The sequence below is a fragment of the Elephas maximus genome, chromosome 23, assembly GCF_024166365.1.
Source record: "Elephas maximus indicus isolate mEleMax1 chromosome 23, mEleMax1 primary haplotype, whole genome shotgun sequence".
Classification (NCBI taxonomy): Eukaryota; Metazoa; Chordata; class Mammalia; order Proboscidea; family Elephantidae; genus Elephas; species Elephas maximus.
The window spans coordinates 8,520,913-8,537,816 of NC_064841.1; the positions used below are offsets into that span (position 1 = coordinate 8,520,913).

The 16,904-nt window shown below is 41.9% G+C and overlaps 1 protein-coding gene across 6 annotated transcripts in view; it reads right to left on the reverse strand.

Moving 5' to 3' along the window:
* Nucleotides 1-16,904, reverse strand: part of MED12L (mediator complex subunit 12L) — a 361,451-nt gene that overhangs the window by 15,683 nt on the left and 328,864 nt on the right. For 4 of the 6 annotated variants that reach the window (XM_049867828.1, XM_049867829.1, XM_049867832.1 and 1 more), the window contains 4 exons: nt 11,269-11,358; nt 9,334-9,563; nt 7,285-7,441; nt 3,192-3,323 (listed from right to left, as the gene is read on the reverse strand). In XM_049867828.1, the coding sequence (XP_049723785.1) occupies nt 3,192-3,323; nt 7,285-7,441; nt 9,334-9,563; nt 11,269-11,358 (609 nt within the window). Of the gene's footprint in view, nt 1-3,191; nt 3,324-7,284; nt 7,442-9,333; nt 9,564-11,268; nt 11,359-16,904 lie in introns of those variants that run through there. The other 2 variants (XM_049867831.1, XM_049867833.1) reach the window with 2 other exon arrangements.

Consider the following 16,904-nt stretch of genomic DNA (forward strand, 5'->3'; position numbering starts at 1 on the left):
ATCTACTTAACATGGCTTATTTGCAAAAATTTTGTCATTCATTTCTTGACTTTCTGTTAAAACAGCACTAGAATGTTTTGCTGTATAGAAACAAAAGAGAGGGGCTACTTTAAGTTTCCTGCTTTAGTTTTTTTTTTTTTAATTATTGTACTTTCGATGAAAGTTTACAGAACAAACTAGCTTCTCATTAAACAGTTCCTACACAATGTTTTATGACATTGGTTATCAACCCCAAGACATGTCAACATTCTCCCTTCTCGACTTTGGGTTCCCTATTACCAGCTTTCCTGTTCCCTCCTGCCTTCTCGTCCTTGCCCCTGGGCCGGTGCGCCCCTTTGGTCTTGTTTTGTTTTATGGGTCTGTTCCATCTTTGGCTGAAGGGTGAACCTCAGGAGTGACTTCATTACTGAGCTAAAAGGATCTCTGGGGGCTTACCTTAGTATTTTTAAATTGCCAAATTTAATCTAATTGATGCCAGACATAACTACAGGATACTGGGTAAAGTTGGAAGAAGAATTTAAACTCTTCCCGTAAGTTGTACATTTTAAAACCAAAGCATCAAATGTTAGACATATTTAAAATATAACTTAGGCAGAGACATAAATGGAGAAGGTAAAACTCTTCCTTAAGATAGAATGCCAACCGTTGCATGTAGGAAAAACAATGGAGTCAGAAAATCACCATTTTTCCGCTTCCACAGTAAAAATGGATTTAGGTAAGAATAACTTCATAGATGTTAAAACCAGTGGGTGAAGGTCTGATGAGTAGCAGGGCAGTTAGATTATATCAAACTATTCCCCCCAAATGCTTGTTAATTAAGAGGGAAAACATTTTAACAATGAAGACTACCAGACACCACCTAAAAAAAGAAAGTAGTATCACCAATAATGGGATTTACCGGTGTCACATACATCCAACAGCGAAGTACTAGGAAAGATACAACATTGCTCTGTGATATTCCTGCCTAGAGTGCATAACCTGAATCTAACCACAAGGAAACATTAGACAAATCAACTGAGGAACATTCTACGAAGTAAGTCAACCTACATTTCGAAAAATGCCATCGCCACGAAGACAGGCTGCAGCATTATTCCACATTAAAGGTGAACACAAAGACCTGACAACTAAATGCAATGTGTGATACCAGGAAAAAAAAAAAAAAAAAATGCAATAGAGGACATTATTGGGACAACTGGCACAATGTGTAACAGACTACAGACGACAGTATTGTGTCAGCGTGAAATTTCCTTATTTTTAGCAATCGTACCAAGATTCTTTTTCCAAGAGAATATTCTGGTTCTTGAGAAAAACACACGGAAGTATTCAAGGATAAAAAGCTATGTGTCTGCAACTGATATATACGGATCAGAAAAAAAAAAAAAAAAAAATATATATATATATATATATATATAAATGGAGAGAGAATGGGAAAGCAAATGTGGCAAAATGTTAGTAACCAGTGAAGCTGGGTGAAGGGTACACGGCAGTTCTCTGTACTACTCTTGCAACATCTCTATCGGTTTGAGATTATTTCACAATTAAGGTTACATCCTAATCTTGGATGAGACATCAGGGTCAGTGAACACTGTCTCACTCAAAGAAGGTCCTCCTACAATATGTTTAAGCAATGGTCAGCCAATTCCTGCTATCATACAACTCTAATGATGAAGAAGTAGGCGGTCTATAAATGTTTCTATACTACCTCAACTTGAAAAGGACTTCTTAGGTGGCTTATAATAAATGTCACAGACACATTAAATAAAGAAAGAAAAGAGTCAGAGCTGGCAAAGTAAGGTCCATGATAAAGAAAATGGAGATTAAATTGGCTAAGGAATCGACTCGACGGCACTGGGTTCTGGGTAAACAACAACAAAAAAAACCAAACCCACTGCCGTTGAGTCAATTCCGACTCACAGCGACCCTATAAGACAGAGTAGAACTGCCCCGTAGTTTCCAAGGTGTGGCTGGCGGTTGAACTACCAACCTTCTGATTAGCAGCCATAGCTGACGCTTGTAAAATGTAGGAGAGTGGTCATATTCCAGTGACCGTGTTCCACTAATCAGTCCTATTGGGGCACTGTCCTTTGACCACCTGACTGCACTCTGATCCCTCCTGATACACTCCCGCCCATGCCATGTCCTTCCTTCTTTTCTACAAATCGTGAAACCATCTTTCAAATCCTGTACCTAATGAGCCATGCATGGTGAGCCAGTTGGCCTTGCGGAGTACCCACTCACACAACGCATATCACTGAGTTACATGGCCATTCCCTTCTTAGTTGTTTTTTTCCCTTTCCTTAAAAGTGAATCAGAATCCCTGGTAGTGCAGTGGTTAAGTGCTCAGCTGCTAACTGAAAGGTCAGCAGTTCGAACCCATCAGGTGCTCTGCAGGAGAAAGGTGTGGCAATCTACTTCCATAAAGATTTCAGCCTTGGAAGCACTACAAGGCGGTTCTACTCTGTCCTATAGGGTCACTAAGAGTTGGAATCGACTCCACGGCAAAGGGTTTGGCTTTGGTTTCTAAGCAAATATTTATTTTCACAGACATTCCTGATATGTGGCAAGGGAGGTGACCAGTGACAGTGGTCAAATATTTTAAAATACCTTTAAGTAAACACAAAAAGAGCTGATTTACACAAAAACAGGAAGTAAATAACAAAGCAGGGCTACGACATTGGATTGTAAATTACTGAGGTTTAGTTTCCAGTGTTGACTTACACAACATGAGAGATGAACTGTAAGATGGTGGATTATGTAAAAATTCTTGTAGCAAGTGCTAACTGGCTGAAATCAGTAAAGATAAAATTTTAGAAGGTAGTCTCATGCTTTTTGAGATTATAGTAAAAATCAAAGTAGGCTTATCTTCTAAACATATATGGTACACTTACCATTTTAACATTGTTTAGGAAAAAAACTTGACACCTAAATGTAAATACTTCAGCCCATTTAAATCTGAAAACAACTGAAAAGGGGTAGTAGCATAACTTACTGAACCCCAAGTATTTATACCTTTAAATGAAAACAAATACAGGGACTACAACAACAAAACCCTACTCCGAGAAAGTTCTAGGGAAAAACTCCTGGGGTGTATGTAGGCTATTTCAATTCCTTACAATTTGATAGACTTGAAAAATTCAACCAGCCATTAAAGAAGAAACCCACACGTCTGCTTCCGAAACACCGGGCCTTACCAAAGGCTGCTGGGGCTGCATGGCCTGGAGGCCAAGCGTCTGACCCTGAGGCTGCGAGGACTGCTGGGGCTGTGGGGGCTGCTGAGGCTGGGGGGGCTGCTGGGGCTGGGGGGGCTGCTGGGGCTGCTGCATCTGCAAAGAAAGAAAAAGGATTATGCATTTAAGAGTAAGGGTTTACAAGGCAGGAACCATTCCCAAAGCCAACTCTTCAGATTGGGATTGGACTGGACTATGGGATAGAAAATGATACTGGTGAAGAGTGTGCTTCCGGGATCAAGTAGACACATGAGACTATGTGGGCAGCTCCTGTCTGGAGAGGAGATGAGAGGGCAGAGGGGGTCAAAAGCTGGCAGAATGGACGTGAAAATAGGGAGTGGAGGGAAGAGTGTGCCGTCTCATTAGGGGGAGAGCAACTAGGAGTATATAGCAAGGTGTATATAAATTTTTGTATAAGAGACTGACTTGATTTGTAAACTTTCACTTAAAGTACAATAAGAATTTAAAGAAAAAGAAAGAGTAGGGGTATAATACCATTTCCAAATCTCATATACACATACATCTCATCTGTCTTAGTGATCTAGTGCTGCTATAACAAAAATACTACAAGTGGGTGGTTTTAACAAAAAGAAATTTGTCTCACAGTCTAGTAGGCTAGAAGTCTGGAATTCAGAGTGCCACCTCCAGAGGAAGGCTTTCTCAGTCGACTCTGTTTGAAGGTCCTTGTCATCAATCTTCCCCTGGACTAGGAGCTTTTCAGTGGAGGGATCCTGGGTCCAAAGGACATGCTCTGCTTCTGGCACTATTTTCTTGGTGGTATGAGGTCCCCCTCTCTCTCTGCTCACTTCTCTCTTTTACATCTCAAAAGAGATTGACTTAAGACACAACCTAATCTTATAGGTGGAGTCCTGCCTCATTAACATAACTGCCTCTAATCCCACCACATTAACATCACAGAGGCAGGATTTACAACCCATAGGAAAATCACATCAGATGACAAAATGGTGGAAAAATCACACAATACTGGGAATCATAGACTAGCCAAGTTGACACATTATTGGGGGACACAACTCAATCCATGACTTTATCTAATTATTTTGTTGCAGCAAAAATAAGATATGGCTGTCCCTTGCATCTCTGCCTTGTCAAACGCTGTTCATCCTTCAAGAGGCAAACAAAAATCTGCTCCTCTATGAAGCCTTCTCAGGAGCCCCAAGGAACTCTTCCTTCATCAGTCACAGTACTCACTGTCTGCCCCTTTCTACTTACTGCTTTAACTCCTTTCATGCCATTTGCCTTTCCACATGCTTCTGCCCATTGTATGCTAGCAGGTTAGGCAAGGACTGATGGAGGGCCATTTTTCTATCCCCTATAACATCTGGATGGAGCCCTGATGGCACAGTGGTTAAGAGCTCAGGCTGCTAGCCAAAGATCGGCAGTTCGAATCCACCCGCTGCTCCTTGAAAACCCTAATTTGGCAGTTCTATTCTGCCCAATACCGTTGCTATGAGTCGGGATCGACTTCTGATGGCACACCACAACGTGACATCTGGATGGACTTCTGAAGCTGAGAACAGGTTTTCTTTTCCTAAAGGAAGATGTAGACTGGCCCTTGTGAGATGTGCTGACATAAATTCTCAGCATAAAATCAGAAACTGTGCCAGCGACAAAGTCGGCTCACATACATAGCTCCTGGAAAACACTTTCAAGTCATACAACAAACGCCCACTAGAAATCCACCAAGTGGGAGACGCGAGAAGAAAACATTAGTAGGTGGTTTTTCTCAACGACCTTTAAAGTTTCCTCCACCCGAACACTTCTCTATCCCCAAGGTGACAGCTTGACCTTTTTTCACCCTTCGCATTTTCCAACGTGGCTCGCACATCCTCCTGGAAACCATCTGGCTTTTTTAGAGCAAGATAACAACCAGCTATGGTCACGCAGCTTTTCTCAGTAATTGGTAACGCTCAGGCATAGGGCAGCCCAGCAGCGGTCTAGGCGGAGTCACTCCCACCGTGAACAACGTAAGCTGGACACAGTGACCGCACCATGAAGTCACCTCTCCATCTGGCTCTCCCTGAACTCTTCCAAGAAAAATCAACCTAACTGCATCATGATTACCTTTTTCCTTTATGGGGGGAGCCGATCACCATAAAAGGAATTAGGAGTAATTCTGATCCAGCAGCATGTCACTTTTTCTTTAACTATCTCCAGAAAATGTGACAGTGATGAAAAACATTACCAGCAAGACACGTTATGTTAACCGTGATCAAAGGCAAATACTCATCCAACAAGAAAAGGGTTTCCACGTTTGCCTGGAAAAGCACCAGTGTAAGATAGGATGCAATAAGTGAACAAATAATGTAATAATCTCCCTCAGTGATTTGCCAATGAGAAATTTTAAAACAGAGGAAACTGTAAGGGTCAGCCCCGATATGTTCGGAGGTATAGCCTCAAAATTTGGGAAAAAATGATTATGATTTAAAAACATACCACTATGGATATTAATAATAATCCAGATTTAATAGTAACATTACCAAAGTAGTGCTTCACTTAAATTTTATAATTTAAATCCTCATTATAAATTTAAGAGGTAGGTCCCATAATAACTTCCATTTTACTAGCAACAAAACTGAGGATTGGAGGAGGTTGATATCATCTTGGCGATGACATCTATACAATGAATGAGGTTGCGAATCTGTAGACACACCCCACACCCACCCCCCACTCTGACCAATTACCAGGTTTTATCAATTTTGTGATGCAACTTTTTTTTACATTTTAATGGGTCAAAAATTGGGATACAATTCATAGCACTGCACAATTAAGGGCAACTTATGATTGAGAAATGCAGGTCTACAGAGGATGTGTGTTGGCTTCTGCCTGTCACGTGGAGATATTACCAACCAGAACTTTTTTGGATCACACTGAATCAAGACCCCTGACCCACCTGAGCTTTGGTTCACATTCCCAGAGCAGAGTTTTTCTTCCCTCCGTTCAGTGTCAATGTTGAGATGTGCACGTGTCTTTACTATCTCTTCTGTACAGCAGGTTTATTTCTCACTGACCTCACATTGAGAGTATAGCCCTTTGGTGGCCCAGCTCTGTGCAGGGGCATTCCCAATAGCCCCTCCATTTTGGGTTTTTTTTTTTTCTCCCCCCGCCCCTTCTTAGGGGTACATAAAATAAGAGTGAACCTCAAGTTGGGTTCCTAATAAGATTAGATTACTGATAAGATTAGAGCCCATTGTGCAATGTGGCTCAGCAGCGAAGAGCTTGGCTGCTAACCAAGAGGTCGGAAGTTTGAGTCCACCAGCCACTCCTTGGGAATCCTGGGGGGCAGTTCTGCTCTGTCCTACAGGGTTGCTATGAGTTGGAATAGACTCAACAGCAACGGTTTTTGTTTTGTTTTGGTACAGTCTCATCAGGAAATCTCTAATCCAGTCACAGGACAAGCTTGTCAGTAATGAAGACAAATGGAACAATTAAACAAAATGACCTGGACATCTTAATCAAGGAAGTCGGAAGCAAGAATTTGTCAAGGGGAGGAACCCTTTAACTAGGAGACTCAAATAATTACATCAAATAAAGGAAGCACGCTTCTCTACATTCTAACTGAGCCGAGATTATATATCCCTTTGACATATTCTCCCCTCATTTCCCTAATTTCACAGTTTAATCAGACTAGAGGTGTTACAGAAACTTGTTTTGGATCATCAATCCCTCTAAGAATCTGACGAAAGCTCTGGAAAATTCCATTCTTTTTTTAAGCACACGTGTAAAATTCTGCATCAACTGAGGTTTACGCTAACGGAAACGAAGGTATCCACCTGCCCTCTCAAATCTTTCTGCAAAGACAAAGATGATCCACTAAACACACTCTCCAGCCCGGAGCTGACAGCTGTACAGAGAAAGGAAGGAAGAATCTTGTCAGGCTGGAGCTAACCTGCAGCAGTTTAGTATCTCATGTCGGAAACGCAGGAGTCCCCGGACCTTGAATAACGCCTGAGTGCCTTCTGCTTCTTGTAACTGCTCTGTTTTTGCAGTCTGTGAGGGAGGGCCCATCCCACACTGCCCTCATGGCCCTGGCCCATACCTGGAGGAGTCTCTGCTGCTGTCGAACTTGCGCCTGTCTGGGCCTCATGGGGTCCTGAGGCAGTGGCACCGAGGGGAGATTTGGGTGTGCAGAAGTCAGCACAGCATCGACTCCCCCGCTCACCAGAGGGCTCTGCTGTAGGGTCTGATGGTTCAGTCTGCAAAACATAACACAGCTGAATACCCGAGAACACCGTCAAGTTTGTCATCGGTGCCATTTGCACACGACATTCACCAACACTCTGTGTTCCATCATCACTCATGCAACTCCAATGGAATAAAGGCCAGCGGTTAAAATCACCTAGATGCCCAGGGACAGATGTGATGGCTAGACAAAAGGAGAGAACACATGGGCACGCACGCTGACCATTTAAATTAAAGGTGCAATCATGTATAAATCACTTTTTAAAAATATTTGTAATCATTTTTAGTAAGAAGTGACATTAATTATGCATTTACTCTGGGGCAGGCACTGTGCCAACGGTCTGGACCATGCTACTTCATTTATTCGCACATCAGCCCGTAGGGGTCAACAGTTTTCTTTACGCTTACTTTGAAAATGAGAAAACAAAGAACAAGAGAAGTAATTGATTCAAAATTACTCAGACAGTAAATGGCACAGGTGGGATTTGACCCTAGTACTTTTGGACTCCGGAGTTGAAGTACTCAAGCAATATGCTATGCTGCCACTTATTATAAAAATAACATAATGCATGTTTTCCAAATTAATTTATTTTCCCAAATGTGCTACCGTGGACCTTTTCATTCAAACGGTGATTACTTGCAGTTGACACCCAGCCACTGATGATATCACACGGGAGCTATTGCTGCTATCCGTCATCATGCAAAAGCTGGCATGAAACTTAATTCTTCCAGACCAGCACACCCAAGAGAACTTCCTGCAGTGACTGAAATGTTCTATCTCTGCACAGTACAGTAAAACGGTTACTGGCCACGAGCACTGGCTACGTAACTTACGGGGCCCAGTGTACAAAACGCAGGGCCCATTGATCAAAAAAGGAATAATAATTTCAAGACAGTGACAGGACATTAAACCAATCATGTTGTTGTAGCTGTTATTAGATGCCACTGAGTCAATTTCGACTCATGGTGACCCCATGTGACAGAGCAGAACTGCTTCTAGGCTATAATGTTCATGGGAATGGGATCGTCAGGTCTTTCTCCCGCAGAGCCATTGGGTGGGTCTGAACTGCCAACCTTTCCATTAGCACCCAAGTGCTTAACCTTTGCACCACCAGGGCTCCTAAACGAATCACAAGGGCTTCTAAGAACAGGGCCCTGTGCGACCTCACACATGCTTATGAAGCTGATCCTGTTGGTGGTATGTGCCTACTGTATACTTGAAACATGGCTAGCATGATGGAAGAACTAAATTTTTTATTGTAATTAGTTTGAATTTAGTTTAAATAGCTGCATGGGGTTGGTAGCTACTGTAATGGACAATGCACTTACAGACTGTGTCTAAGGGATCTGATTAAAACAAGCCCATAACAGAATCTACTATAATCCTGTTTTGCCAACCACCTCTGGGGTACAAAAGGTAGAAACTAAGATACAACAAAACTCATATGAGCACCATGGACAATTAGTATTGCAATTTTATTAGCTATCATAAACTTCACGGCTCCATACATGTTCTAGTACGGCACTGTTGACAGTGATCAACGCCTTACTAGGTATCAACCAACCATTTTATTTCTCAGAGATTTTTAGCCACAAAACTCTTTTCTTAATAGAAGAGAGCAGAAAGAACACTGGAGCCAACATAGTAGGATCTTCTAAACATATTACACCCATACCCTGGAAGTGAATCAAAACTACTGGGCTCTTCACTGATGTAAACAAGGTGGGTCATGGCTCATCATGAGCTTCTATCTCGATGCTACCCCAAATGAGATGACAGAATGGAAATTATATGCAAATATCAAGTTCCTAAAAATGATTACAAAGCACCACGCCTGAAAAGAAACATAACAAACGTAAGAACGTGAGCGTTCACTACAGCAATCGTTATTTCTACACGTGTCACCTCTGAGAGCCAGTCAAGGACTGCAGGTACGGTGTGGCCTGCTGCTGGACATAGCCACTGGGTGGCTGCTGCATCTGTCTGAGTCTCTCCATGAGTGCGGGGTTGGAATGTGCTGCCGGGTAGGTTCTGGAGTTGTAGCTGGGAGAGAGGACCACGCTGCCAGCCTGCTGCTGTGGCGCCTGCTGTAAGGGCATCTGTGTTCCATACATCGTATACCCCTGGGGCATGGTCTGCAGGCAGGCACAAGGGAAGAAGTCAAAGTTTGAGTTTACCAGCCCAGCTCTACTATCACTAAGATATACAGGACAAAAGCAAACCCAGTAGGACCCCCTGAAGTTCACTGTCTCCAAATGACCTCACGACTGCCAAACTGAGACATCTACTCTGGAGAGCTTGCGTGGTTCAACAGAACTGCCAGTCTCAAAGCAGAGAGGCTAGCAAGAAAGCTCTCTGAATGAATGCGACGTCTCATGAGTCACCAGTAACTCAAACTGAAAATACAGATCCCTCACTTGGTTAAGCTCCCTTCTAAAGCAGGTTGCTCATATGACAGAAGCAAGGGCACGCTTCTGTACGGAAATAAGCAGGGGAGCATCGTCCCTTTGGTGAACCAACGACATCAGTGTTCAACAGGCGCCGAGCATCATTCATGTGATTTCCAACGTTAGTCAGAAAAGCTACCCAATGTATGTGAAAATAATGGAATACACGCTCCTGATACGTCACGAGGAAGCTCTGAATCTGACGAAGGTATCTTCAGTATTTAACAAGTCACGATAAACTAGTAATACCTTAACTAGGGCATACAGGTTCAACTGGTGGTGAGTGAATACTCTCTAGTCCTGGCTGAGCGCTCTACCAATAATCTCAACACTTTTATATTCAATATTAGTACCCAATGCCTATTTCTCTAAATCGTGATACCTAACATAAATGAAAATCCCAAGGCTTTGCCAGATCACCGCCCGTCATTTATAGAACAGAGTGTTGATTAAAGAAGGACGCTGTTCTTCAAATCCCAAAAGCACTCCATCTTAAGGTCATCTAATGGCTGACTTAGAAGACCGGGTTAGAGCCATGTATAGTGAATTTCCAGCAGGCAGGTGAATGGATCTGGGATGATGGGCTCAATGCCTGGGCTGGCCAATCTCATGTTTCCTTTCAGTGGTGCACAAAGTTTGAACCGCGAGCTCTAAGCAGCAGTCTTGCCTACACCGTCTTTATGAGAGAGATACAGTAAGAGACTAAGGGGTGCAGACATAACAAAATTATTAGAAAATATTGCTCCAGATTCACGGTGCATGAAGGCAAGTCTACCATTTGTTAAGCATCTACTATGTATCTGGCACAGTGCTAGCTCCTTACATTTTTTTTTTTTTTTCTAGTGCCATCGAGAGGATGTCTTAAATCCTCATGAGCTTCAATTCCATTCCACAGAGAAGGATAGAAAGGCTCAGAGATTGACTAATTTGCACAACATCAAAGAGGTAGTAAGTTGTCATGAACTGTACCCAGGTCTAACACCAAGTCCCATTACCTTCTTGTCCTACCGTCATTCCTCTTTAAAGCTATCTTTGAACATGACAATTTCAAGTATGAATTATAGACTTAATTATTATTGATATAAACTAAGTACTCCGGGATCGTCAACCATTTCAATATCCACCATCATCATCAATACAGAGGTTCGAACTGACTTACGTTTTTAATTCAAGAATTTTCTAAAATGTTTTATGGTCTTTAAATTCACCAGCCCCTGAGACTTGTTCAACCACCATAGGTAGTGCTTTTCTGAAATATCAATTATAATCTATAAGCAGAAGAAATAGTCAAGTTCTAGACCCCATAAAGGAGCTGATACCCTATCGACTTGATTTCCCTCTTCAGAGAAAGAACACAGAAATACTAGTAGCATCTATGAAGCAACATAGGTACCTGTGCTAGCTGCAGCCCTGGATACTGAGGAAGCTGAGGGGAGGGCCGTGCTTGTGCAGCAAAGAGAGCTGTCTGGTCCCCTGGCTGGCCCTGGAAATCAAAGCCAAGAGAAACTCTTGATCATAACAGCAAGGGCTTCATTGGAGCTCCTGGACTACAACCCAATAACCCACCATGTCAAGTGTCATTACACGAACACAGAACTTGAAGATTTTCCAACTGCGTTAACTACCATTCATCAATTAACTACTATTCATCAATTTCCTATTTGTGTGTAGATTGTTGCACTTATTTCTTGTGAAGATGACTATAGAGGCCCTCAGTGATAACAAAGACATAAATACAAGCAAAGTCATCAATGATCTGCTTAGCAGGCAGGCTCTGAGGCAGCTTCCAAGTATGCTCAGCATTACAAATAACTCTTTGCGGTGAAAGGCATGAGTCTCTAAGTGTGAAATCTGATACCACAGGGCTGTATCCCTTGTGGCCATGAGGGAAGTGAACATGTAGCCTATACACAAATGATAATTAAAAATTTTAAAAATTTTACATTTTTTCAAAGTGACCTAAAAATAGCCAATTTAGCCATGTATTCGAGGGTTGAATTTGGTACTTTCTATGACTCTACTCGTAAGGAGCCCTGGTGGCACAGTGGTTAAGTGCTCGGCTACTAACTGAAAGGAGAGCAATACAAATCCACCAGCTACTCTCTGGGAGAAAGATATGGCAGTCTGCTTCAGGGAAGATTACAGCTATAGGGCCACTCTACTCTGTCCTAAAGGGTGGCTGTGAGTTGGAATCGACTTGACAGCAACCGGTTTGATTTTTGTTGTGATTCTACTCATCCTTTAGAAAATAGTCCATAAAAATGTGTAAGTTAATAACAAACATAATTATAAGCAACTATATTTTACAGTATCAATTAAAATCAAATGACATCTGCTCACCAATCTGAATTTACTACATGTTTTGGCCTTGGGAAGATAAACACACACATTCACTAAGAGCAGCTAGCTGTACGTGTGTTTTGTTTTGGTGGCAGAAGGTACAGTGAGGCCCAGCGCTTTCTAGCGTTCCTGGGTTTTTTCAGGACTTACTAACTGTAAAGAACGAGGCTTATTCTTCTACTACTGTTTTATAACAGGTATCCTCGTTTTTAAAAAGGTGCTAAATTATAGTCATTTCAAACCATTTTAACTGTGTTTGGAAAGTGGTGTAGGTATTTCTAGGAGGAAGACGGGATAAATCAGCCTTAGCAGGAGAACAACGCCAATTATTAGCACTGATGACATGCCAAGCACTGGCCTTCTTGTTCTTATTCTCTTTTTCCTATGAGAACTCTATCGGGGAGGGAAGTCATCCCATCTTCTTCAGATGAGAAAAGCCAGGCTTAAAAGAGCTTAAGAAACTTCCTGAGTTCACCTGGCTAGGCCTGGAAGAGCTGTGATCTGAACTCACGTGGGTCTGACTCCAAAGCCCAGGCCCTTTCCATAATAACAAGATGCCTCCATGTGTGATATCAAGACGACAATACTTAAATTTTTATTTGGTGCTTTTTCTTTAGGAAGACATAGCCTCTTAAAATTACCCCAGTGAGAAACTGAGAAGCGAATCTCTATTAAGACTTGTTAACAAAATATTGGCAAACACTGAAACCAAATATATGCATCAGATGGTGAAGGCTTTGCCCTGGCTCCCACGTGAAATCACCTGGGGGCATTTATGAAGCTTAAGACTCTATTAAAGTGACTAAAGGAGGCCAGGTGGCACAGTGGTTAATACCTCACCTGCTAACCAAAAGGTCAGCATTTCCAATCCACCAGCAGCTCCTTGGAAACCCTATCAGGCAGTTCTAGTCTGTCCTATAGATTGCTATGAATTGGAATTGACCCCACAGCAATGGGTTTGGGTTTTTTTTTTTTTTTTTTTTTTTGGAAGGTGACTATTTACTCCATCCATAGAGTACCTTTCTACAGGGCCTGTACATTAACAGCTTCAACAAGAACCTAACTTTCCAGAATAGGGTATGGTGAGGATACCCTCAGCCATTAGCTGATTAATCCATTAAGTCCAGCTGTACCTCCAACTCTTCATTTGATCACTTGAGAACCTTAGGAAACAAGCTATGACTGTGGGAGGAAAAACTACACCACTAATAAGGTAAATATCTGAGTTACTGGCAAACACTCCTCTACAGACATCAGTTGAGATCATAAAGATGTAAGAATTATGAATTCAAAACTATTCTTCTACATAAAAATTAAAAAATTGCCAAAGAAAAAGCACTGTAATCTTCAAAGACGCATGGAGAAAGAAAGAAAAAAATTTCCAAATGCAATTCTGACCATCTCAAATTGACACGCTCTGAGTCACTGATGTCTAAAGGTACACGTTAAATTCCTTCCCACTCAATTTTTCCCAACTCAATACTTAAGCCCACTTCCATCAAGTCCATTTTGACTCAGAGCACCCCTACCCGACAGAAAAGAGCTGCCCCAATAGGGTTTCCAAGGCTATAAATCTTTACAGAAGCAGATTGTCAAATCTTTCTCCCATGAAGGAGCTGGTGGCTTTGAACCACTGACCTTTCAGTTAGCAGTGCAGTGCTTTAACTGCTGCACCACCAGGGCTCTGTCGATACTTAAGAGCAGTAAGTTATAATTTAGATATGCATTAACTTCCCTGAGGAATCGTCAACTTTCCAAGGACGTTAGCACTGTCTTCCCCGTTCATAGGCCGTCCTGAATGGAAAATACCCCGCCTCTCCCACCAGGTTGGAAGGGCCTCTTATTTTTCTGTTCTTCCCAGCATTATGCCAGGAACACATTATTTCAATCTGAAATGGTTCAATTTGCTGAGGAACGGATGAGTGACTAAGCTTGAAAAAGTTTACCAATGCTAAAAGAGAACCATGAGACGGGAATAAATGAGGAAACAGTAAAAATGCTTAATGTTGGTGGAGGGTTTTCCTTCATCAAGACATGCATTAAACTAGAAAGGGACCATACAATATACCACCTGAGCTGGGACTCTCTTGAAAGAAAGTCTATTAATAAGGAGGCCAGAACGACGGGAACACTGGGGCCATGCCAAGCAAATCAGGACACACGGTCTCCTGAGTTACAGGTAATTCACTTATTATTTTCTGAAAACTTTCTAAGTTTTATTTGATTTATTTTTAGTCAGTTCCTAGCACAATGTTAGGAGGGACCGGTCCCTGGAGAAGGACATCATGCTTGGTAAAGTAGAGGGTGAGTGACCAATAGGAAGACCCTCAATGAAATGGACTGACACAGTGGCTGCAACGATGGGCTCAAACACAGCAACGACTGTGAGGATGGCACTGGGCCAGGCAGTGATTCATTCTGTTGTACACAGGGTCGCTGTGAGTCGGAACCTAACAACACCAGAAGAGGGTCTGGCATACAGTAAGTGTTCAATAAATATCTGTTGACAAAAACTAAGATTTAATTTAGTTTATCTGTTAACCAGAAGATTCACAGGTAAATTAAGATTTATATTTTCAGCATATGTATCTTTACCAAGCGCTTTCCAGACGTCCCATACCTTTTAGCACTGTCTTTTGTTTTGAAAGTCAATTTTCCATCTATTATTCTACTGATTTCTACTTTCTGCCTGCCTGCAACAGTGCCTGAACAGTGACATCACTTTCCCCTCTGGATTTATCCTGGAGTCCTGATGGCACAGCGGCTAAATGCTTGGCTGCTAACCAAAAGTGGCAGTTCAAATCCACCAGCTGCTCCACAGGAGAAAAATGGGGCACTCTGCTTACGTAAAGATTACAGCTTTGGAAACTCTATGGGGCAGTTCTTCTTTGCCCTGCAGGGTCACTATAAGTCAGAATCTACTCGATGGCAATGGGTTTGGTTCATTTTGATTTATTCTGTTTAATTGAAACAATCAGAGGCAACATGAATTTCATTATTTTTAGGAATGAAAGGACAATCCAGGAGGGCAGTTTTTGACAAAATATATATATTTTTTTGAGCCAGGTATCACATATCTTGGAGAGAAAATAAGATGTGTTTGTGCCCCTGCTCAAGCTCCTGTGACTCAGGTACCTGACTTGTATATTATTAAGGGAACAAGCCACGGTTAACTGGGAAATTCTGAGAATAACATCAGCTTATCCCTATATTACTGCCTGAGCCAAATCCCTACACACGCCTACTTTCATTCATTTTAATGCACTTTGCTTTTGGTTTGCCTCTGTAAAACCCACTGCCATCCAGTCAATTCTGACTCATAGCGACCCTACAGGACAGGGTAGAAATGCCCTATAGGGTTTTCAAGGAGCGGCTGGTGGATTCAAACTGCCAACCTTTTGGTTAGCACCCAAGCTCCAGAGATACATAAATCCATTGTTTGCTAAAATTTCCACCCTCTAAAAACTTCTAAAGAAGCTGTGCTGTTCAATATTGGCTCATGTTCCTAGCCTCCGCAGGAATAATTCTCTAAGTGCTTTGTTTGTCACTGGACAGGAGAAATACCTGAGGTCAAAGAGATGTTGCTGCCTCTAAGATCTTTTGCATAATTTGAAAATAATGTATCTGGTAAGCTTAAAAATCTTGGTGAGTCATCCATAATTTTCATTCTTCTTCGTCATGTTCTCTCCTCCACTAGCAATGACTCCCTCGCCCACTTGGGCAAACGTGAGAGCTCTTTCTAAAAGAGCCTCGGTTATGCCTTCAATTAGCAGCCAGCAATACAATCAAAATCAGTATTTTAAAATCTGGAGTTTTCTACACACTCAACTGATTAGTCACGAATTTTTCAAATCCTCAGTAATTTGTTTTTAGTAGTATCGAAAGGTCATAAGTAGAGAAACAGAGCCCTGGTGGCGAAGGGATTAAGAGCTCAGCTGCTAACCAAAGTCAGCAGTTTGAATCGGCCAACAGCTCCTCAGAAACCCTATGGGGCGGTTCTACTCTACCCTACAGGGTCGCTATGAGTTGGAACTGACTCGATGGCAAAGAATTTAGCTTGGGTGGGAAGTAGAGAAACAATCTGTCTCTGGAAAATCAGTCAGGTTTTATGATTTTGTTTCTGAAAATAGAGATTTAGGAAAAATAATAAACCACACAACAAAAACCATTGGGTAACGTTTTATGAGTCACCTATCAGAAATGGCATTATTTATGGCTACCCATTTGGAAGCTACTGAGTGATGGCGTCCAAGGCTAAACAGCACATGGTGTGAACCAGAAGTTATGGTCATCACACTTTACTGGTCTATTCTGATTGCAGACAGTAGACACAGAGAGAATTCTGTAATTTAAGAGGTCCTTTTAACTAGCTACTCTTGATACTTTTAGAAAGCTTTCACTGCAAATATAATTTAGTTGGAAACCAGTTAATAGTAATATTAACTGCTGGAATCCACACGATAATGAACCTTTACGATATAGTCTATTAACATGCCCATAAATGATGACTATACCGATCAAGTATATTAAAAAAAACCAAAAACCAAACCCGCTGCCATCGAGTCAATGCCGACTCATAGCAACCTATAGGACAGAGTAGAACTGCTCCATAGAGTTTCCAAGGAGCACCTGGTAGATTCAAACTGCCGATCTTTTGGTTAGCAGCCGTAGCACTTAACCACTATGCCA